This window comes from Ipomoea nil, unplaced genomic scaffold (assembly GCF_001879475.1).
Source record: "Ipomoea nil cultivar Tokyo-kokei standard unplaced genomic scaffold, Asagao_1.1 scaffold2921, whole genome shotgun sequence".
In the NCBI taxonomy this organism is placed as follows: domain Eukaryota; kingdom Viridiplantae; phylum Streptophyta; class Magnoliopsida; order Solanales; family Convolvulaceae; genus Ipomoea; species Ipomoea nil.
The window spans coordinates 1,393,319-1,417,669 of NW_017619349.1; the positions used below are offsets into that span (position 1 = coordinate 1,393,319).

Here is a 24,351-nt window from a genome sequence, read left to right on the forward strand (position 1 = left end):
ATTTGGACTCAAATTGGACAAAGTAGGATGGAAGCCAAATGAGGAGTACTATTGTCACAAAGGTTGTCACGCCTATGAGGCTTGGCGTGAAACACAATTTCAAAAAGTAGATTCTGCTACTACGAAGGGTATCATATATGTGAGAAATTTTGTGAGGCCAATTTCAGAACACGGACTTTGCTATCATGTTGGATGCCACACATGTGAATGCTTTCATGAGAAGAGACATCATAGAAGTAATCCAATTCATCACGAGGCCTGTCACGCTCGTGAGATGCTTTGTGATATGCCAAAGTCAAGAGTATATATAATGGAGAAAGTTAGACATTAATTTGAGTTGGTAAACTAAAAGCCTTAGCAACCATCTATATATTACTTTGCGTCGTCGTGATTTAATTTTAGTAGTTTAGTCTTTATATTTTTAAAGACATTTAAAATTTCATTATTTTAATAATTTTTTTCAAATTAATCCTCTCATGGGACGAGGCAAATTATTCTGTGGACCCGGAATTGCAAGCTAAGGTGGATCCGAGTCCAAAGATACACAATTTACATACTAAATGTTTACAATTTACCTTTTAAAATTTATAATTTATAATGAGTATTGTATTCACAAATTTCCAAAACTTATAAACACAATTTATATTTTAGAAGTTCACAATTCCAATACTAAAAATACAACATTTAAAACCAAGGTGCACCTTGCAAGGGGACCATCGTCCATGGTATAACAACTGATGGGACGCTACATGGACTCAACTCCTATATATTACTTTTACTTATATGACTGGTGCACTTGTCAACATATATCATATTTCTTTCTTATATGTTCAACCATATAAATTTGAAGCCAAGCGTGGTATGAGGAGGGCTTGTAGTGGAGTGGCTTTGATATTAGTCACTCCACTACTTTCAGTCATCTCAATTGGCTCATTTGACAACCTTCTTGTATCAAAGCTGTGAAATAGGCTAGCTAGTGTCAATTGCATAGTTTGTAACCCTAGAGAAACTCCTGGGCATATCCTCCGTCCACTACTAAATGGAATCAACTCGAAATTATTGCCCTTAACGTCAATATCTTTGTGACTAGTTAAAAATCTCTCAGGTTTAAACTTATCTGGCTCTACCCACACCTTTGGGTCACGATGGATCTTTGCAATGTTAAACAATATTTGTGTACCCTTCTGGATGTGGTAACCTTCGATAGTGCAATCTTCCATGGCTTCATGTGGTACCAAGAGTGGGGCTGGCGAATATAAACGCAATGTTTCTTTAATGACAGCTTGTAGGTAAATCAATTGACTTAGGTCAGATTCCTCAACGCATCTTTGCTTTCCAACATGGGTGTTTAGCTCATCTTGAATCCTCTCCAACACATTGTAATTATTTAATATTAAGCAGAGAGCCCATGTCAATGTTACAATACTTGTTTCTGCGGCTCCAATCAAGATGCTCTGCAAAATGTATTACCACTATTTAGGAAAGGCAAAAATTTGTGTGAGACCGTACTTCATACCATGAGGTGGGTCGGGCCAAGATGAAAATGTAATACTTATACTCACGAATGTAATCTGTACTAATTAGAAATAGAATGTTTATTACTTATTTAAAAGTATTACATTTTTCTCAAAAGATATTTTTCTTTATAAGTAACGAACACTTGCCAACATTACTTATTAGGCAAAATGTAATACTTTTTATGAAAAATATAATACTTTTATATCAAAATGTAAAGGTATTACATTTTTCCTTATAAGTAACAAACACTTTATTGTTGATTAGTGTTACATTTGACCATATAAGTATGACATTTGCACGTTGACCCAACTCGACCTGACCCGACTCACAAATAAGGATCCATGAGACGGTCTCACACAAGTGTGATTCAAGTATTACATCTCATTTTGATCCGACCCGTCTCACGGACAAAGATCCATGAGACGGTCTCACACAAGTTTTTACCTAACTAAAAATATCTAAACCATAAACCTATGAAGTTTAACCAAAATCTAGAAAGTAATTTATATTTCAAGTTTTAACTCAAATATTACAAATAATATAATGTTAACATTAAAAAATATAAAAGTAGAGTATATTGAGATAAATATATGGCCGGGCAAAAGAGAAACCGATGATGGTGGGTCGATTAAGAAAAAATTGGCAATAAATGTAGCTATAGGAGTGGTATGGGGGTGGTACGAATACATAGATAGATAGTAATGATAGATAGGGGTTGGTGGGGTAGATAGACATGTAAAATTAGTAGATAATGAAATTTGTGATTACATGCATATAAAAATTGAATTTAAATGTAGCACGTTAGCACTACTCTAAATTGTTCCGTTTTGTATTGTGAATTCTAATCTAAAATGACATTCAGATTATATATATATATATATATATATATATATATATATATATATATATATTTTGGTAGTATATGTTTAAACATACTTTCTTAACTTAATGAAGCCCAAAGAGTCAACAACGCCTTTATTGAGGCTCAATCTCATAACCTCCCACATGGGAGAGGTCACTACATGACATCTGAGCACAAGGTGTTTGGCTAACGTATTATGTATTTGTAGTTGACTGATTATGTGTTTGTAAAATAAATTGAAAGCACACAATAGGTTAACTACAACATATAATATATAAACTGCAAACACGCCATCTAAATGTCATTTTGGACCAAGATCACAATGCAAGGTGGACCCTAGTTAATGATATAATTTGCCAAATGAATAAATCTTATAGTGTAATAGCCCGCAAAAATATACAGGAAAGACAAATTGCAATAATAAGAACCTATGAGTTTTTTTCCAATCATATATGTTGGGTGGAAGTCGATAAGGGTCAAGTCCAGCACTATGTGGCTAGGGAATTGCTAGGAGGAGGCTAATAACATGTAGCTCTTGAAAATGTGTGGGGTATAAGGAAATGAACATTCACTACTAACTATAATTTTGGCTAGGAAAGGAGATAGGAGAGACCAGTATACACTATTAAGTAAAGCTAGCCAAAGTCCAGGCCCAGTCCGTAATTTATTATATTGTTTCTTTTGTTTTAAATATATAATTTTTTTTTTATAAATTGATATATATATATATATATATATATATATATATATATATATATATATATATATATATATATATATTTAGAAATGAGATTTGAAACCTTAACCTCCTAGTCTTAATCTTAGTTATCAATTTAAGTTTTTTCCAATTAAGCTACTACAACCTCTTAATACATTAATAATAATTAATGTATATATACACATTACACACAGTCACACACTTTTCTAAAATTAATAGTTTTGTTATTAATCTCAAAATTTAAAATTAACATGATTTTTTACTAAATTAAAATTTATAAATGACGTTAAATAAATTTTAACTTGTAGTCTTGTACTATTAAAACTTTATATAAGACTTATTGACTTAATATTATTTGATAACTTATAAATATTATAAAATGTAGTATAGTTTATAAAGTTCATTTGATTTTTACTCACAAAATTATGTTAGATGATAAATTAAAAATTTATAAAAGACTTTTAAATTGGGTTTGCTTTTAATTTATGGAGAATTGTTGTGAGTAGAAGTAAGAAAGTGTCGGATTAAGAATTTTTGTGTGATAAAAATAAATTGGATAAAGAGTATTTATAGGGTAAAATGGTAAATAAAAAGAAGAAAAACAAAAATATTTATTTGTTGCACTGGCTAAGAAGCGAGAACATGAGTAGCCTCTACCAAAGGCCAAGCCTAGTCTAGCCTCCGATAGAGGCTACATGCAACGGCCAAATATATTTGGCAGTTTCACGTTGCAGGGATGAGTAATAAATCTAGCTGCCACAATCAAAATTAGTAATTTTTTTTTAGAATTTTAGGCATTTAGCCATGGAACCAAAGCTGACATGCTTTAATGCCATGGCTATGTTTGCCCAGGCCTAGTCGGGCTCGTGCCTGGGCAGGTTAGGGGCTTGGGTCATGGGCCGATTCCGTGTTAGTCCTTGAATTTTTTTTAAAAGAACCTGAAAACTGGCCCTTAACAAGGCAATTCCGATTCAAGCTAAACTCAGCTCAGGCCCAATGAGAACCAGACCCACTTTTTTTCGGGCCGATTCAAGGTTGGTTCGACCTTGAACCGGACCGTGACCACCTCAACTACTAAGCCATACTAACAAAATCTATAACTAATATATAAAGAAAATTAAAAGTAAATAGTACGCGCTTTCAAAAAAAAAAGTAAATAGTACGTACCAGACAAGTAGATTTGATTACAACATCAGTATCATATCCATTGGGAAGACTTTGATTGGATGCACCATCAAATAAGGATAACATGATGCCCATGAAATCTTCTTCCTTAGCATTAAAACTATTCCTTTTTCTTCTGTGCTCCTCTATACACCTCTGTGCGAAGCTATCCATTTCCATGGCGGTCTGCTTCATAGCTTTCTCATGTCCCCCGATGTCCAACCATCTCAGCCACGGGAAAAAATCCGCAACCACGGGCTCCGCGAACAGCTCCATCATTCTCCGAATGCCCTCATGAACTTTGCTTTCTTCTTCTTCAACTTCTTGCTCGCCAAAAATCAACGATATTGTTAGGTTCATGATCAGCCTTCCGAACCACTGCTTCATCTCCACCGTCACGCCGCCGCCGCCGACGGCGGCGGCGGCGGCGTCCTTGTTCTTCAGCCAGTGGGCAAAAGTTTGTTTGATGGATTTTCTCACGTGGGATTCCCTTGTGGGTCTTAGCAGCTCGATTCTAGAACTCGACAGCAATTCCTGGAAAAGTATCTTTCTTATCTCGCGCAAATACGGGCCGTAAGGTGCGACGGCGAGAATGGTGTAGTTGAAGCCGATGATTTGAGAGGCTAGTGATTTGGGGCGAGTTGCTAGGACCTTGTCGTTTGTTGTGAAGCATTCCTTTGCTATTTCCGAGCTGCTCACGACCAGGGTTTGGTGCGTTGTTCCCAGTCTGATTCGGAAGATAGGGCCGAACTTGTCCGCCATGGATGCGAAGATCAAGTGCGCAGGCTTTCCGCCGCCCATGAGAAGGTGGAGATGGCCGATTAGTGGTCGGGAAGGGAACCCGGTAGCTCCAGTGGCTGCGGGCTTGCGTTATGTCCATGGCGTTTGTGTTTTGCAAGCGACAACTTGTATAGAAAGAAGAGAAGCACAAAGGTGCATGCTAAAGTAGAGGATGTGATATTATTGCACATGGAGAAAGGAAATCCATGGCTTGGTATTCACAAAATATTAGCATACCTCTTGTTTTATAAGCAAATTGGATAGACTTGGACTATTAAATGGACAAAGACCCGGACCACATTGTAATTTACATAAAATAAAAAATAAAAAAGCAAAATACTAGTTGAATTTTCACCAAAAAAAAAAAGTACTAGTTGAATTTCCAACTCATCTTTTTTTTTTTTTTTTTAATACAAAAGTCAAATAGGTCCTAAACTTTATAGGAGAAGTCAATTAAACACCTAAACTTTTAAAAGTTGCAATTAAATCTATCAACATGTTATTTTCATCGTGGGAAATTACTCCCCCGGTGTGTATCCAAACTCTTCTTATTTTGCCAGTTTAATATTTTTGTAAGTGTACAAATGATACGCATGTTTCTAGTATTAGATTGACAAATTATTTGTCAAAACATACTTTGTTTATTTAGACTGTTTTAGGATCAGTCTTACAGTCTTGACCTACGATAGAAGCTGTTATAGTTAAGCCTGGATCTACGTTAGAAGAAACTATCTCTGAGTCAGTGTGTACATCAGTTTGGGCGAAATTTTCTAACACATTTCAGTTAAGTGGACAGAGTTTTCCGGCCGTTTATAAATTGAATTGCAGTCCACATTATAAGGATTTTCAACTGCTAAAGTTTTGAGTTGATGGTTAGAGCTCTTACACTATAAAAAGGCATGAAAGGAAGCTTTGGAAATTGAACACTCATGCTCAAAATATGCTATATTAAGACCATCCACACTAGAAGTTAATGGAGAGTTATTTCTACATTAATTTTTTTCAGAGCAAAGCTAATATAAGAGTGAATTATTTGAGAAAGAGTTGGCCTTCAACAGCCCCAAATAATGTCAGAAATTTTTTATTTTTTATTTTTTTTTTAAAAAAAAAAAGAGAAAGGAAATTGATTTGAAATTGTATTACTAATTAAAGATAAATTGATTGCTACTTATGTGACAAATTGTAATACTTATGAAAAAATGTGATGTTTTTAAGGAAAAATGTAATATTTTTAAATCAAAATATAATATTTAGGTGTTCAAAAGTTACTTACCAGAAAAAAATGTAATACTAATGAGGGATAAATTGATTGAATGTTACTTATGAGGAAAAGTGCAATACTAAATATGGATAAATTGATTCTTCCTTAGGAGAGAAAGTGTAATACTTATGAGAAAATATGTGATACTTTCGAAAAAAAATGTAATACTTTTAAATCAAAATGTAAAGTATAAGAGTTGAAGAGTTATTTATAATTAAAAAATGTAATATTTATGGTAAAAAAAAAATATAATACTTATAAGAAACCCTACCAATTTGAAGGATGAAAATTTGTGAGATAGTCTCATATAAATTTTTGTTTTATATCTTATATATTATTTAACTAAATATGTACTTGTATATTCATATTTTTTAATTTAAATTATAATTGAGTATTAGCAAGGGCGGAGCTAGAAATTTTTTTCAACGTGGACAAATATTAAAACAAAATAGATGATTTTTAAAAAATAAATAAAACATATAGGAAGCATAGTTATAAATATTGTTGGATATGGACAAAAAAATAAAATACATCAAAACTTTATAAAAATAATCATAATAAAATATTAAACATAATTACTTTGATAAAATTATTCGAATATAAAACACGTTATAAATCACACATCTCATTATTAATATAAATATATTTAAAAAAATAATAATTGTTGAATATGGTGAAAAAAAATATCATTGTTGGATATGGGTGAAAAATAAAATAGTTAATAAGTAAACTCAAAACCTCTATCAAATTACATGCATGCCTTACCAACTGACCACCTCATCTTTTATTTACATTTATCTATATTTTATAGTTATACCTAAACATGTACTATATATATGAGGTGGCGTGGAGGGATGTGGGTGACTGTCCCCACTATATCTCCGCCCCAGAGTATTAGGTTGGTTTCTTGTGCTTTACCTTATGCATTATTTAAATAAATTTGTACTACTATATTATTTCTATTTTTTTTATTTAAATAAGAAAGCAATGTTAGTTTCCCTTATATATTTTTTTTATTTGAATAATAAGCTAGTATTAGGTTGGTTTCTTGTTCTACGTACACCTTATGTATTATTTAACTAAATATGTAAAAAATATTATTTAGTTTTTTATTTAAATAATAAATTAGTATTAGGTTGGTTTCTTGTGATTTACCTTGTGGGTGACTCTCTTTTAAGACCGTCTCACGCATCATTATCTGTGAGATGGGTCGGGTTCGAATGCATTTTTTTTACTTTCAAGTGTACATTTTTGTTCTTCAAGTGCACATTTTGTATAGAATTTTTTTAAAAGAGCCATTGATCATGTTTATCCACACTTTCGCACCTGATCATCCTATAAGTCAAGCAAGCTTAACTACAAAGTTTTTTTTGTTATCTGGTTGCCATATCCTTTTTAAAACCAATTGGTGATAAGTAGGTAGACATTAACCATTTAATCACATTCCTCCCTGGTAAGCCAAACGCCACGTATCAAATCGAGTAGGGGTTGAACTCGGGCGGCCCGACTCACACCCAACATTGTACACTTGTGCAGAAGTTTACAAGTTCTCACCTAACACATAGTTCTAATACAGTAATATGAAAGCAATCCGTACTATATATATATATATATATATATATATATATATATATATATATATATATATTCAAAATTCATATTGATTACAATCGATTTGAAATTCAAAATGCGAGTACAAAAATAACTATCAGAGAATGCTTGAATATTTGAATATTTAAATAAAGGACTTAAATTTGTTGCTTAATCTTCATTAGTATGGACTGTCTCAACCTAATTATGCACAAAAAGTCAACAACGTCTACATAGGAGAAGTTACTACATGTATGTCATCTAAGCACAAGGTACTTAGTTATTTAAATTCGTTATTTAAATTAAATTATATAAGTTAAATATATGAATATCCATCAATTGTTATGTCATGGACCCTGTCCACCTTGCAAGGTGGACCCGGGTCCAAAACAGTGTCGCTTTGCTTCAAAACGACGCTGTTTGAATTTTTATTTTTTGAAGAATTGGTTCCTTCCTTGCCGTTTGTCTTCAGAATTTGTTCCTTTATATTCATAATTTTTGAACTCTATATTCACAAATTTAGAACTGAATATTCACAGTTTTAGATCTCAATATACAAAATTACAGAACTCAATATTCACAATTGCAGAACTCTATATTCACAATTACAGAACTCTATATTCAACAATATAATACAATTTTTGAATCTATATTCACAAAAAAAAATATCATTAGTTGAGCAAATGGTGCCACTAACGGCACCGTTACTCTAGACGCGCGTCCATAGCATAATTTGCCAATCGTTATACAATGCACCAGGGCGCACATAGCAATGTGCGCCCTGTGCCTCCCAAAACGACGTCGTTTTGATGCATTGTTCAAAAAAAATTCTCTGTTTCGAATACACATAAACTCATAACAGAATACACAGAAACTCATAACTGAACACACATAATCTAACATGATACATAATATACGGAAACTCTTAACTGAATAATACACAAACTTTTAACTGAATACACAGAAACTCTTAACTAAATACACAGAAACTCTAAACTGAATACACAGAAACTCTTAACTAAATACACAAAAACTCTTTACTGAATATACAAAAATTCATAACACAATACACAAAATTTTTAACTGAATACACATAATGGAATTTTGGCCGTTTGGATAGACGGAGTGATGTCAGCAATTGAAACGATATAAATAATATCCACTTGTTGGGCCAAGCATGACTTTAAACCAATTGGACATTAGCCCATTAATCCATTATTTATTGGGCTTCAGCTAGCAATTCCAATCAACATAATTTGAGCCCATCAGTCTAATTTAATTGGACAATTTAGCCAATCTAATTGGGCAGTTCAATTAATCCCAATAAATCCATTTTTTTTACAACTTCTACATACAAATTAATTCATTCTTCGCCATTAAATTCCCACTTTCTACCGCTTCTTCTCAGCCTCAACCTCCTGAGCAACAGGAGCAGGTGGTTGTTTGGTGTGAGGATAAGAAAAATAAATGCCATCAACTTTAATTGGCACCAGTAAACAGTCTTGATATTTTATTATTTTTATTATATATTGAATGAATAAGTCTTATATAAGAGATATTTAATATTTTTAGTCAAAATATTAATACTTAATTATTTCATTATATTCTATTTTTATATCTTGTTCAGTTAAAAAGGTCTGAAGTTATTTATAATTTAATTTTTTTATAATATTAAAATTTTTTAAGAATAATATTAAGGTTAGTATTAATATATAAAATTTATACATTTAAAAATATTATTAAAAGTACTATTAAATATAAAAAAAATAAAAATAATAAGAAAATATTAAAGAAAATAAGTGAAGAAGAAAAAGTTGTTATCCTTTGCCAGCTGTAATCCGAAGAAGATCCAATGCACATCTTTGATAGTAGCGCTAGTTTTTCTCGTCATCCAAAAACCAATTATTTTACTCTGAAAAAATGGATTTACCCAGAATTTCTATCGTCGGACAGTGACTAATCCCTACAGATTTAAGGCTACTCCATTCCCAGGGATTGTTTATTGTCCCATGCATTGGTTGAAATCTAATTCAACTTTAGAGTTTTTTTTTTTTTTTGAAATACTTATGATTCTCTACAAGATAGTATATATACTTTCTCAAACATTTTCAGTTCAAAGGATCTAAACTCCACTATCGAAACTTGAACCTTTGATCATTCACTTGAATAGATAATCAGGATGTTATCACATAAATGGTAGTTGACAACTTTAGCGTTTCTTTCCATCAAAAAAACTGTATATCGAGTCAACCATCTTTTTACTTAGAATTTAAGCAACTTTATGATGGAATAAAAGCCCTAAAACGTGATACAGGGAAAAAAAAAAAAATCTAAAATATGATATACACCTTCGGGGAAATGTATGTTGACTAGGTTGAAGGAAAAGTGTCTTTTCTTTTTCTGGAAGCAAGGTGTCGGCCGGCCTACTTTAATTCTATCCTTTGTCCATCTTTATTTTATTTTATTTAAAAATTATAGGTTATTTTTTAAAAGAAAAAAACAATCATTGAGCAATAAACTGTTGTGACAACTAGCAAGACTAAAGCCTTTTCTTTTTTCATTTAAAAAAAAAAAGGCCTTTTCTTTAGAATATTTTCCCAAAATAAACGACTGGTATTTTGATATTTAATTATCAATTTTTGTAAATATAATTATCATTATGTTATACAATTGCATATTTAGTTCTCAATATTACACTTTGCATATTTCTATGACTGTTTTATAATGTCTCTCATATGTCTTTGGATTAACATTTGTAAAATCACACTTAACCTAGACGGATTTAAGGAATAGTTTATGAAGCAAGCAAATTAAATGACAGGCATATGCAATAAATTCCAAACCGATAGATTTAGAAAATGATTAATGAAAATAACTGAAGATGTTAGAATAAATGACAAAAATGAAGAAAATTTGTAATATCGTCATACAACAAAGAATTTAAAATCATTATTTTTCTTACTAAACTTTTGTAAATGTTGTATACTTCATTTTTATTAGACAATTTTTCTTACTAAACTTTTGTTAAACAAAACTATTATTACAGCATTATACCTCTATTTAATATATAATAAATTCTAACATAAATGACTTTATTATCACTATTTCCATATACTACTTCATATACATACCTATATCTTTTTCCTATTCTTTGATTAACATTTTACTAAAATCTTCAATCATATAACAATTAATTTTATTTTATAGTAGATTATTCAATAATTAAATATCTATAATTGTTAAATCATATGTTTGTGTATGTGAGTGTTAGCTTAGTATTATATATACTTGTTAAATGTAATATTTGTTTGAAAATATAAATTTTTATGATAATTGTTATATTATATATTATTATTATTATTAAACAAAAATATAAATTCTTTCCTCTTTTGCTCTATTTTTATCAAAAATGATAATTAAAATTTACCACTTTAAAGAATTATGAAATATAATTTGAACTAAAATTTTATAATTATTTTTATTTATCAATATTTTAATATTAGGCATCAATTTTCACCATCACGTACAAAATACTTGTTGTATTTATAAACGTAGACAATCACTTAATTAAGTACTAAAATAACAAATCGTGCACAATATAGTGATAAAAGAAATATACAATTCTTATTATTATTATTAGGAGAAATTTCACTTCATCCACTTGATAAGGTTGGCCTACCTATTGAACTTCTGGCTTGCTACTTGATAATGGAACTAATTGATTGATTGATAAAGGGTTAGTGGCAAAGTTGGCTTTTTTTACTTCATATAATTCAATAATCTATTGTGACTTATAAACATAGTTATTCCATCATCTATTCTAACTTATATATACATGCGACAGTAAAGATTAATTATTTCATTATAAAATAGATCATATGTTAATTATGGATTCAATTTAGTTTCAAAGTATTAGGACAATTGTTGCAAAAATCGGCCTAGACAATTTCAGCCCTAGGCGGCTTTTAGTCAGCCGACCGACTAACTGGCTGACTAGGCGCCTAACTTGGCCGATTTGAGCGCATAATTCGGTCAAGTCAGGCGCCTAACTCGACCGAATCGGTGCCCAATTCAGCCGAGTTGGCGCTCAACTCGGCCGAGTGGTTTTTTTGTCAACTCGGCTACTCCTCTTCTAAATTTCTTCAATCATGTACTCAACTAACCATCTAACATATGCATTTGACTGGTTTGGAAAATTATAACAAACAGTCTAATAACTCCTAGCCCTGAGTGGGAAAAGTAAAGACAATATATTCGAATTACTTGACCGCCTAGGCGCCCCTGAAACGCCCGACTAACGCCTTCTGCAACATCGACATGTTAAGCATATATAGTGTATAAAATATAAAAATGCAATGCAATTATCAGTTTAAATTTTTTTTGTTGAAATAGAACCACGAACACAACTTTTAATTTAGTATCGGAAATAGATTCATGTGAGAGATCAGATGAAACATATGATATGATCCCTGTGATATTAAATATCTCTTTTCCAATGACGAAGACATTTCCCTATCACAATTCAAATAAACATGAAATTTGATTAAAACTCCAATCCTTTTCATTGAAAGACTTCTTTAATTTGGTCTCCGGCAAAAGGATCCAATGTTTTCTTCATTGCTATCTTCTCGTGACTCAATCACTTAATTCATGTGGCCCAGCACTGTGCTTCAATTTACGACTTGTACTTCACGTTCTCTGTTTTATTTTTATTAATTTTAAGGTTCATTTATTTTCACTATTACAAAATGCAACGTCAACTTTACACGTCTATAGTAACTAGACACATAAATTATTGTTAAAAAACAAATCTTGATAATAGCCATATGTTCTAACTCAAGTACAAACGCCTATTGTATTTATTTATTTGTTATTAACATTGATAATATGTTTGTACCCATTAGATACAAACGCCTATTTTATACCAAATAAAGGAATAGATATTTTTATTAAATAAATGAAAGATTTATTATTGAGTTAGTCCGTACATTGATAGCTTGTTGGTCAACCTGAGAATAATTTGGCAAAATTAATTGACTTTTTAGCACCTCAGTGTGAATATGTCACTGCGCATGCGGAAAAATATTAGGTCTACTTGCGCATTATTGTATATAGTTCATGTCTCTCTCTGCCCTGTCTCTTCTTATTTATATAATAATAATTTAAAATTTACCCAATAAATATTTATAAAAGGAATTAATTCTATTTTTTTTTATCATAGATTTATAGGTTCTACACACTCCTACTTTTATCATTCAGAAATCACCACTCCATTAGGGGAAGTAGTATTTTTCTATTTTTATCATAGATTTATTGGTCCTACACACTCCTAATTCTTTTTTTTTTTTTCTTTTTTTTTTTTTTTTTGGTGAGTGGCAAAATTATGTGAATTAGCATTTTTCTTTTGTTAGGGTGTATAAAGCTAAGTATATATTTTGATACTTTTATTTTTTTAAAATGTAATTTACATGCAAACTCAAAGAAATCCTGGTTAGATTAGAATATTTCTTCTTGCATTGAAAATTATAATTGTTAAAAAATATAAATATTTGATATTATTTTGTCAAGTTTTAAAGGTTTTAATATAATTGTTATGCATAGTTGTGTATAATTATCACAAAACATAAAAGTTTAAGTGGGTGTTTGGTAAATAGATGTTAGTGGATAACAATTAGCTGATTGGGTTAGTGTGTTTGACTAGTTAATATTATTAGCTGATTGTAGGAAAGTGTTTGGCAAATTAGCTAATAGCTGATTACGTATAAAAATAAAAATAAAAAAATAAAAAAAATAAAAAAACTTATCGAAAAAGCTACTTTGAGCAGCTTTTGAATTTTAGCATTTTAGAGCAATAGGTTGTTACAAATAGCTAATTGATCAAACACTCATATTAATTGTTTAATCAAGTCAAACAGCTAATAGTGGTCAAATAAGCCAAATTTGATTAATAAGCTAACTATATTACCAAACATGTCCTAATTCTTTTTCCCCATTTTAAGGTTTAGATATAATTGTCTTAAAGCACAAATGTTTAATTTTTTTATGCCAATAAGCCTTTATAAAATAATAATAAATACACTCCAAAAAGGATTATTGAGTAGATGAAGCGTGATTCTCATACCTAAATGTAACGGGTTCAATTCTTGCAGACACACCCTTCTTAGTTGAGTCATCTAATGCATATCCTCAAGTAGTGAGTGCATATTTCTTTTGTCATCCAATAATAATAAAAGTACGTGCAGTGATAGTTTTTTAAAATAATTCCTTAGCGATTAATATTTGATCCACATGTTTTTTTTTTGCCAAATATAAGAGAGAGGAAAATGAGGAAAAATAATAATAAATAAAATTAAAAATTGATAAGTTAAAGTATTTAATTGGAGTTTTTCTTATTTTAAGGGTTTAATTGCACTTTGACTTATAGTTGAAATGGTTTATTTGACGCTTATCCCAATTAAAATGACAGGGTAGGAAAAAAAACGGCGTTAGTTATCATTTAAGCACCTAAAGGGTGCGTGCATTACACGTGCCTGTTGAGTATAATTGGTGTGCGTTAAACGTGCACTAATAGAAAATTTTAAAAAATTTATTGTTTGGGATTTAAACTTGTAACATCCTGTTTAAAAGAATCACGTCTATGCCGCTTGATCAGAAAGTCTTTTACTCTGCTCTCTCCTCTATCCCATCTAAAAATTCACACCAAAAAAAAAACACTATCAATATGAATGGTCTAAAATATTATAGAGCTGCTTAAGTCAACTTGCCAGTCTTGCTTTCTTTTTGGAAGTAAAGATATTGGCGATATAAATAATGGGCTAAGTGTAACTTCCACTCATATATGGATAGGTTCAATGCACGAAATATGATTACGTCATTGCTAGAACATGATACATGTGAACGCTAGAAATTTTAACTATGCTTTAATTTCCACATTTAATAATTGAATGCTTATTTATATTAAAATAACATGAAATGCAAAAAGGGAAACTATGTGCCTTGACTTATTGAGTGGTAGCTGGTGATGATAAAAGATCCTTTTCCTAGTAGTTGTGACTTTGGGCAACAAAACATTCACCTGATCTTTACTTTTCTATTTCTATTTTGATAAATCATTAATAATTTCCGATGGAAATATTATTCAAATTAACTATTTCATTATGTAGTTTTAACTAAATATTTAACTTTTTATATTTATTGATTAACTATAAATTAGATAGAAAGTTAATATAAGATAGAGAGATGTCAAAAAATTTCATACAGAATATGTCCTTATAGGTAGCTTAGTTGATTTTCAGATAAAGATTGCACCCAAAGACGAAAGTCCAAATCTTGATAGTGGCACTGTGGCAGTATGGAGTTTCACCCTCTTATAAGGGTATCTTCTTTTGTGCATCAGATACTAATTGTCTCACTTGAAGAGAGGTTAAGTCATCATGATTTAACCTTTTCAAAAGAAATTATGCATTTTTCACCCGGAAAGAAAGAGTATCCCCAAGAGATTTTTTTTTTTTTTTTTTTTTTTTTTGCTGAAAAAATGATTTTTTGTAAGGCCCACTCCAGCGGGTCGCATTTAGAATATAATTTTCTTCTTTTTTTATTTCTTGACAATCTTTTTTTTTTTTTTCTCCTAATCATCCTATATGAAGCAAAAAAAAAAAAAAAAAAAAAAAAAAAAAAACCCACTCTTAGAATTTAGAAATGCTCTAAAAATCCAACAAAAATAGACTAAATCTCACCGTTCAATTATCTAAAAAAGGTGTAACCGTTAATTTCTGGTGTTGCCATGTTTGACTTGTCAGAGGAAGAGTGCGATAAATTCACGTGGCCGAGTGAAAACTGCAGAAATGGGTCACCTATGGTTGCGAACACGTTTTCACAAAGGACACAACTTTGTCATTTTCTGGCTCCTTTCCATTATCCCTTAACCAAACCAGAAAAATTTCAACAAAAAAATCACAAAGTAAATGTGTAAGGGAAGGCCAGAGGAAGCTAGCTAGCTAGTCTTCCATTTCCTTTTAGCCACTGCTGTGGGCTTTGTTTCCTCTCTTATCTTTCTGTTTTCCATCTCAGTTTACACCAAGAACCTAGCTTTTCTTCTAGATTTCAGTTTATGCTTATTTTCTTGAGACCTTCATATTTATTGCTAGATTTTTGTGGGTCTTCAAGGCTTGGGTTTTTCTTGGTTGGTGTGTTATTGTGTTTTCTTGATGGGTAATTGCGTTGGTTCCTCTGCTAAAGTTGATGCCACTTTGAGCTCTCACACCCCCTCTGGTACTTCTCATTTCTCCCCTTCTCTCTCTCCCAGTTATCTATCTCAAATTTATTCTTCTTTTTTCCTTTTAATTGTGTGAAAGGAACTTAGATTTATTACTGGCATTACTTGCTTTGCTCTATGCTTGGCGTTAATTGAATTGGTTTTCTGTTTTTTTCTCAATTTAGTTTATAGAGTTGAGATCTTCGTTGGCTTAAAGTTGATGTCTTTGAGCTTGGAAGTAACATTTAGAGGGTCTGGGTTGTAATTAGAAGATGAAATTTCTTGGTGGAACTATGTCAATTTTATTTTTTTTTTAAATTTTTGATGTCTGTTAATAATTCATGTATTCTGGGTTCTATTTGGATGGTTTGGTTCAGAGTTGGGGCTTGTGTTTGGATATCTCTCTTTTCTTTCATTGTGATTCTGCCCACCATTAATAAGTACTAAGGTCTGATCTTGGAATGAATTGTTGAGTTCAATCACTTTTTCATTCATACAATATAATCTTTCTATAGGGCTTGTCTAGTTTTTCTTTGTTGGGCGGAGGTCGGTGAAGGGCCAAGTCCAGGACCAGGTGGCTAGGGGATTGTTGGGCGGAGGTCTGAAGGGCCAAGTCCAGCACTCTCCTCTCGATTCTCTAAAATGTGGCGGATCAAGGAAATACGCACGGCTAAAAATTATGGAATTTCCGACCACATGAAAATGATCTTAAATCAAGTCGAAAGCAAAAAGTGGTCGGAAATAGCAACAAAGGTTTTTCCCGATACCAAAAGTGGTGGACTTGATTTAAGATCACTTTCATTTGGAAATTTCATAATTTCCAGCAGTGACGGTTGCACCTTCTATAGCTTTTGGCGTAGTGGTAAACGATTGATCCTAACAAGTGGTTCCAGAACCGGGACTAGTTACAGCTTTAGCACATTGTTTTACTTTATGTATTCTGAAAGAAAATTGATTAGCTTTCTCTACCCATTTCCTAATGAGTGTTTGCATGAATCTGAATCTATTTTGGTCACTGTTCTTGGCTTTTCTTCAATTTTAGGTATAACACATTGTACATATTGACGGGCACTTGAAACCCCTACTGTATCAAGCAAACAACTAATCCTTTCGTTTCTGTTTTTCTTCTTCTTCCAGCTGCTGAAGTGGCAAGAGTTGCCAGCAAAACGAGCAGCTATTCTGTCCCTTCCTCCTTAAGTATTCCGTCAAATGGTAGAAAAAGCAGTGTCGATAGCCTCCCGACTCCACGTTCCGAAAGTGAAATATTATTATCGCCTCATGTTAAAGCCTTTCAATTTAGTGAACTGAGGAATGCAACGAGGAACTTCAGACCCGACAGTCTTCTCGGGGAGGGAGGGTTTGGGTATGTATTCAAAGGGTGGATAGACGAGCATACTCTTAGTGCTGCAAAGCCTGGATTTGGGATGGTTGTTGCTGTCAAGAGGCTAAAGCCCGAAGGTTTTCAAGGTCACAAGGAGTGGCTGGTATGCTTCATCTCGATCTCCCCTGTTAATGGGTAATTTTTGTTTTTTGGTTCGTTTTTATTTATAGCCGATGCCTTGCAGACCGAAGTTAATTATCTTGGGCAACTTCATCATCCGAACCTGGTTAAACTTATTGGTTACTGCACTGAAGGTGAAAATCGACTTTTGGTGTATGAGTTCATGCCTAAAGGCAGCTTGGAGAATCATCTGTTTAGAAGTAAATTTTCATCTATACAACTCCGTCATTTCAATTTGCTCAATTTCTTTGAGTGGCAGGGATAACCCGTAGCCACTACCCTGCCTTGTGACCTTAGTCGGCAGAGGGCCACAAGGAGGTAAACCAGTCTAAGTTGTCTATAGCTGAGTAGCTGACTGACATAAACCAAAAAGGCCAATAGGACGCTCCCACTGGGAGTCGAACTTGGAACTTGTGGTTACCCAGCCAACAGCTGGGCTAACTCGGCTGGGGTTGCCTCTTTTGTAGGTTTCTTTTTTTTGGGTGACAGGGGAAACCCGTAGCCACTACCCTGTCTTGTGACCTTAGTCGGCAAAGGGCCATAAGGAGGTAAACGAGTCTAAGTTGTCTATAACTGACCGATATAAACCAAAAAGGCCAATAGGACGCTCCCACTGGGAGTCGAATTTGGAACTTGTGGTTACCCAGCCAACAACTGGACTAACTCGGCTGGGGTTGCCCCGTTCTTTGTAGGTTTCTTACTCATTGTATATGTGGCTTTGCTTCACAGGAGGGCCACAGCCTCTTAATTGGGCTACGAGAATCAAAGTTGCTATTGGTGCTGCCAGGGGCCTTGCTTTCCTGCATGACGCTAAAGAACAAGTTATATATCGGGATTTTAAGGCTTCAAATATTCTCCTAGATGCGGTATAGCTTATAAACCGACAAGCTTTCTAGTTTGTTAAAACTTAAAATTCCATCTTCTTAAGTGCTCATAAGGTTGAATTGCTCCTGGAAATGCAGGAATTCAATGCAAAGTTGTCCGATTTCGGTTTGGCTAAGGCAGGACCTACTGGCGATCGTACTCACGTGTCCACTCAAGTAATGGGTACACATGGCTATGCTGCCCCAGAATATGTAGCTACAGGTTAGTTCTTTTTTCCATTCTTTTACCAGATTTTAGTACTATTTTCTGTACAAAGACCGTGTTATTAAAAACGATACGCCCACTAATAATGGTGTTATGTTAGGATCTAGCGCTTACCACTACGCTAAAAGCTATAGTTTGTAGGGAAGGCGCAACATTGTTTCCTTATACTGTCACATTTTCGAGAGGCAGGGTGCTGGACTTGGCCCTTCAGGCCCCTCCGCCCAACAATTCCCTTAGCCACTTGGTGCTAGACTTGACCCTTCAAGCCCCTCTGCCCAACAATTCCCCTAGCCACTTGGTGCTGGACCCTCCGCCTAACAATACCCCTAGCCACCTGGTGCTGGACCCTTTGCTCAACAATACCCCTAACCACCTAGTGCAAGAGTTGGCCCTTCAGGCCCCTCCGCCAACAATACCCCTAGCCACCTAGTGCTAGACTTGGCCCTTCAGGCCCCTCCGCCAACAATACCCCTAGCCACCTGGTGCTAGACTTGGCCCTTCAGGCCCCTCCGCCCAACAATACCTTAGCCACCTAGTGCTAGATTTGACCCTTCAGGCCCCTCCGCCCAACAATTCCCCTAGCCACCTGGTGCTGGACTTGACCCTTTACTGGCCTCCGCCCAACATGTTATTTTTGCAACTATAGTTTTTAGAATGTCTAAAATTCCATTATTGCACTAAGGTTTGTGACTAATTCGCCTGCCAATTTAACAGGACGCCTGAGTGCAAAGAGCGATGTATATAGCTTTGGAGTTGTTCTGCTCGAGCTATTGTCAGGGCGTCGCGCAGTTGATAACACGAATGTGGGCGTGGAGCAGAACCTCGTGGACTGGGCTAGACCGTATTTAGGGGACAAGCGGAGGCTATTTCGCATAATGGACACCAAACTCGGGGGGCAGTACCCTCAGAAAGGAGCATTCACAGCTGCCAGCCTCGCAGTGCAGTGCTTAAGCCCCGAGCCTAAGCTCAGGCCATGCATGTCCGACGTCTTGGCTGCACTCGAGGAGCTCCAAGCCCCGAAAGGGTCTTCCAAACTCTTGCAACCGGAGCAACAACGCACTCCCAACCATCCTAGAATGTCGCCACTGAAGCAGCCGCCCCGATCACCCATGACTCCAACCCCCTCGGCCTCTCCACTGCTAAAGTCCCCGCGGGCAAGGTAGACAGACATTTTGTGCAAGCTAAGGGGTTTTTTTTCTATGTAAATTCCTGAGATTACATCAAATTTTACTATAACAACATGCTTCAATAAAGCATCATTTGGATTATTGTGTAGAATGTAGTGGATGATAAGTGAGTTATATTGAGATGGGTTTTTATAGCCTATTCAGCTTCTATCTGTAAATAAATATATAGCTTATCTTTCATGTAATCTGATGTTGCATTCCCTGTCATTCTAACTAGGTTAAGAATTTTTTTTATTTTATTTTTATTTTTTTATTACAAGGGAAACCCAAACTACTAATCGCCTTGATTGAGGCTTGGACCACAAGGTCCTTGGTGAATTAATTTATTTTTATCAACATATTTAGTTTTTGACTAAATAAAGTTCACGACTATTTATTGTGAGGGAAAATATCATTTTTAGTCCCTCGATTATAATACATGTATCAATTTTAGTCCTTGACTATTAACATTTTCAATTTAGGTGCATGTCTATTCTATTTTGTATTACATTTGTCCTTGACTATTAACATTTTCAAATTAGGTGCATGACTATAAGACTATTCAACATGTATCACATTTAGTCCTGCCGTTAAATTTTTCTGTCAAGTCACCGGTGACCGGCAAATTTATTTAATTTTTATTTTAAAAATTATTTTAATAATTTTTAAATTAAAAAAAAAAACTTAAAAAAAACAAGTCAGCCACCCCTGCACCTAAATTGTAAATGTTAATAGTGAAGGACTAAAATTGATACATGTATTATACTCATGAATTAAAAATGATATTTTCCCTTATTCGGTGACAATCCAAATTGTATTTTTTTTTTTTTTTGGTAAGAATCCAAATTGTATTCTTTCGTTGACTATTGTGCCCAAGGGCAGATTTAGAGGGGGCAATGTGGGTAGTTGCTGTTGAAGGTTGATGGGGCTTAGTTGGTAGTTATTTTTCTTTTTAATTATTATGACTTTCAATTTTAATTTCATCCCCGCTAGACACTTTAAATATATGTTTATTAATGTGAATGATGTGATAAAAATTATTTTAATTAATTAATTCAATTATGAAAATGTATTTTTTTTTTTTAAATGTACTTTTATGAGTTACTTAGTCAATTATACATTATACATCGTTTAGAAATTAGAACCATGGTCCACCTTAGTTATGGTATAACTGTCTGGCCAGATTCAATGGCCATGTTTGTCCTATCATTTTTTAGTGCCGTGATAGTAAAAAAAAAAAAAAAAGGTCCATTTTATCGTTAATTTTCATAATAAAAAATATTGAACCAGCAAGAAGCAAGTGTAATTATAAAGTGTTTTAACAGTAAAAGGATGAGAGAAAACCTTCAAATCTTTAATTGACCTGGAGAGATGTGTTTCAACTGACCTACACGTAAATAGAAAAATGTGTGTCAAGTCTTTAACGGTAGAAAATATATGCACACAATTATTCACAACAAAATCAAATTCATACCTCCTTTGCACTATATAGCAACTATCAAATCAAAATTTCTCAACTTATTTTAAGTTATGTTATCTGACCAGTTGAGATGCGCCTAGCATTACAAATAACCATTCTATTTCACACATTTCTTGTTTAGGTTATTATTGTTCTCAATCCCTGCACAAAAGAAATAGTGACTCTTAGAATGGATCAAAATACTTTTTTTTTTTTTAATGTTAAAACAAATAATAATAAAAAATCAATGTTACATCAATCTCTCCATCATGAACAGAAAGTGGTTACGTTGTGAAAGCAATGTGAAACCAATTCCAACAAAATTCATGGTGAACACGGTCCCAACGGTGTTAATGCACCATTATCTTTTTTTTTTCCTTAATTAATCGCGTGATTTTTCTTCTTCATTTTCACATTTCGCGGTTTCACTTTAATTTGAGGTGAGCGATGATTTCGGACATTCATAAATTATGAATCCATACCTGCACATTCACTTTGGACCCGTGCCTACACATTCCCGTCCGAAACCATGACTGCTGCCTGCACATTCACTTTGGACCCGTGCCTACACATTCCCGTCCGAAACCATGACTGCTCCTCTGTAGTGCAAGCTTCTTCAACATTCATAAATTATGAATTTTCTGTTATGAGATTATGAATTTTATGTTATGAGTAAATTCATAATCTCATAACAGAAAATTCATAATTTAATAAATGTTTTTCTTTTATGCGATTATGAATTTTCTGTTATGAGATTATGAATTTACAGTACATTCATAATCTCATAACAGAAAATTCATAATCTGATCAAATGCACGCCATTAACACCACATCCGCGAATTTTTTTTTATTTTTTTTTTACGTAAAAACGGTGTCGTTTGGACCCGTGTTCACCATTCACGTTTCCAGGGCATAATTTGGGCTGGGCTGGCATCATTCTAAATTCTAACTGAATGTGAAATATATCAAATCTTACAGAAAGCTATTCAGCATATATAGTAACCAGAGCCCCAAGGACCATGCTTAAATTGCTTATGTACCATCATTATAAACAAGTTAGTTGACTGAAAAATATTACTGGCCTTAATTAATATTAGCGGATGACTTATACGTGGCAGCTGATGAACCGTTTGATAAATTAATTATCTAGTGTTATTATGTAACATGTAAAATGGCTTGAAATGACACCAATATATTATATTATTATTGAGTGATGTCCAAATTATTTTTAATTTTACAAATAATATTCAAAATGTGTTGATTTTAATTTTTTTTATTATTGTTGTTGTTTATTATCATGCTTACTATTGTTTTTTGTTAATAATAATAATAATAATAATATGATGGTGATGGTGATGGCGATAGGAATGGTGAAGTTATTAATGAATCTACCATCTACTAATAATATAATTTAATAAGAACCAATAAAGTTAGGCTTATAACAAGAACTAAACAACTGTTTGTCCAATTGTTTGTTGAAATGATGAATGGTTTATATTATTTTGATTTTAATATTTTCTTTTTAATTTTCCTACTTTACTTTCAATTATATCATTTACTTTTTCTAAATATCTCTACATTCCGCGTAAACTTTAGTAATGGAATAATTTGATAACTATTTGCCAAGGACCTTGTGGTCTAATGGTACCAAGTTGCACTCCTATGTGGGAGGTAATGACACTGCTGGAAATTATGGAATTTCCGACCACCTGAAAGTGATCTTAAATCAAGTCGAAAGCAAAAAGTAGTCGGAAATAGCAACAAAGGTTTTTCCGGATACCAAAAGTGGTCGGAACAAGGCTTTCGACTTGATTTAAGATCACTTTCAGGTGGTCGGAAATTACATAATTTTCAGTAGTGTGAGTTTGAGCTAGCCTTGGTGGAGGTGTAATAGCTTGTATATTTGGGTATCTCCTTCCCTTGTAACAAAAAAGAGTTAATACCCAAAATCGTCCTCGACTATAATGGTTTTTCTCAATTTCGTCCTAAACGGCTTTGGTGACCTAATATCGTCCTAGACTTTTGTGTTTCGCTCAATTTAGTCCTCCATTTGTTATTTCGTCAAATTGGTGTTCAATAAAGAGATAATTCAGTAATGTCAATATTGATCTCTCTTTACTTTCAACTTGTGAAGTGCGAAATTCCTTTTTCTTGTACGAATTACACCCAGAATTACTCCCGGACCTGCAAATCAAATTTTATATTCGCAGTTTTAGGAGTAATTCTGGGAGTAATTCATAAAAAAAAAAGGATTTCGCAGTTCACATGTCTATGAGTAAAGAGATGCCAATATTAAAATTACTGAATTGTCTATTTATTTAACACCAAATGGACAGAATAACAAATGAGGGACTAAATTGAGCAAAAACACAAAAGTCTGGGACTAAATTGAGCGAAACACAAAAGTCTGGGACGATATTAGGTCACCAAAGTCGTTTAGGACGAAATTGAGAAAAATCACTATAGTCGAGGACGATTTTGGGTATTAACTCTAACAAAAAACTTAATAACTATTTATTATTCTTAACTTACTCATTGATTTTCATAAGGAGGGTCTTATTAGGTTCGAATCTTATCCCAATTAGAGTTGCATAATTGTTGAACATTTTACTATGAATATGTTAAATTGTATTAAAACAATATAATATAAATTTTAACATGAAATTTAATCAATTAATTAGCCAAACTATATACATAACATTCAAATTGACCATCAAACTTATGAATAAGAAACCTTGAAAATCATTTTCTTTCATTTTCTTTAAAAAACAAATTTATTGGGAATGACTTATGTCATTATGATACTAATAATTTTTGTCCGTATTTGTATAAAATGATACATAAATACCTATCCCTTTTGCACATAACCCAATCTTCTCTCACTTCCACAAGGAACTCCGAACCTCAAAAATCACCTCAAACACATGGTTGACCTGACTTGTTCTAACTTCTAACAAAAGCAAGATTTATCCCTATTAATTAAAGGTTG

General features: G+C 33.1%; 2 protein-coding genes and 1 long non-coding RNA gene across 3 annotated transcripts; 1 reads left to right on the plus strand and 2 right to left on the minus strand.

The window, feature by feature from the left end:
• Positions 1-617: 617 nt before the first annotated feature.
• On the minus strand, positions 618-5,024 carry LOC109160802 (cytochrome P450 82A4-like). The gene is made up of 2 exons (XM_019309048.1): positions 4,266-5,024; positions 618-1,454 (listed from the first exon to the last, which is right to left on the minus strand). The coding sequence occupies exons 1-2, from the start codon at positions 5,022-5,024 to the stop codon at positions 831-833; spliced, it is 1,383 nt and encodes a 460-aa protein (XP_019164593.1). The 3' UTR covers positions 618-830.
• Positions 5,025-15,832: 10,808 nt separating this feature from the next.
• Positions 15,833-20,131, plus strand: LOC109160915 (protein kinase 2B, chloroplastic-like). Its single transcript, XM_019309176.1, has 6 exons — positions 15,833-16,164; positions 17,285-17,631; positions 17,713-17,848; positions 18,378-18,514; positions 18,611-18,734; positions 19,452-20,131. The coding sequence occupies exons 1-6, from the start codon at positions 16,101-16,103 to the stop codon at positions 19,898-19,900; spliced, it is 1,257 nt and encodes a 418-aa protein (XP_019164721.1). The 5' UTR covers positions 15,833-16,100; the 3' UTR covers positions 19,901-20,131.
• On the minus strand, positions 18,918-19,255 carry LOC109160922. The gene is made up of 2 exons (XR_002050832.1): positions 19,207-19,255; positions 18,918-18,969 (listed from the first exon to the last, which is right to left on the minus strand). It is a non-coding gene; the product is annotated as an uncharacterized LOC109160922 (long non-coding RNA).
• Positions 20,132-24,351: the final 4,220 nt, after the last annotated feature.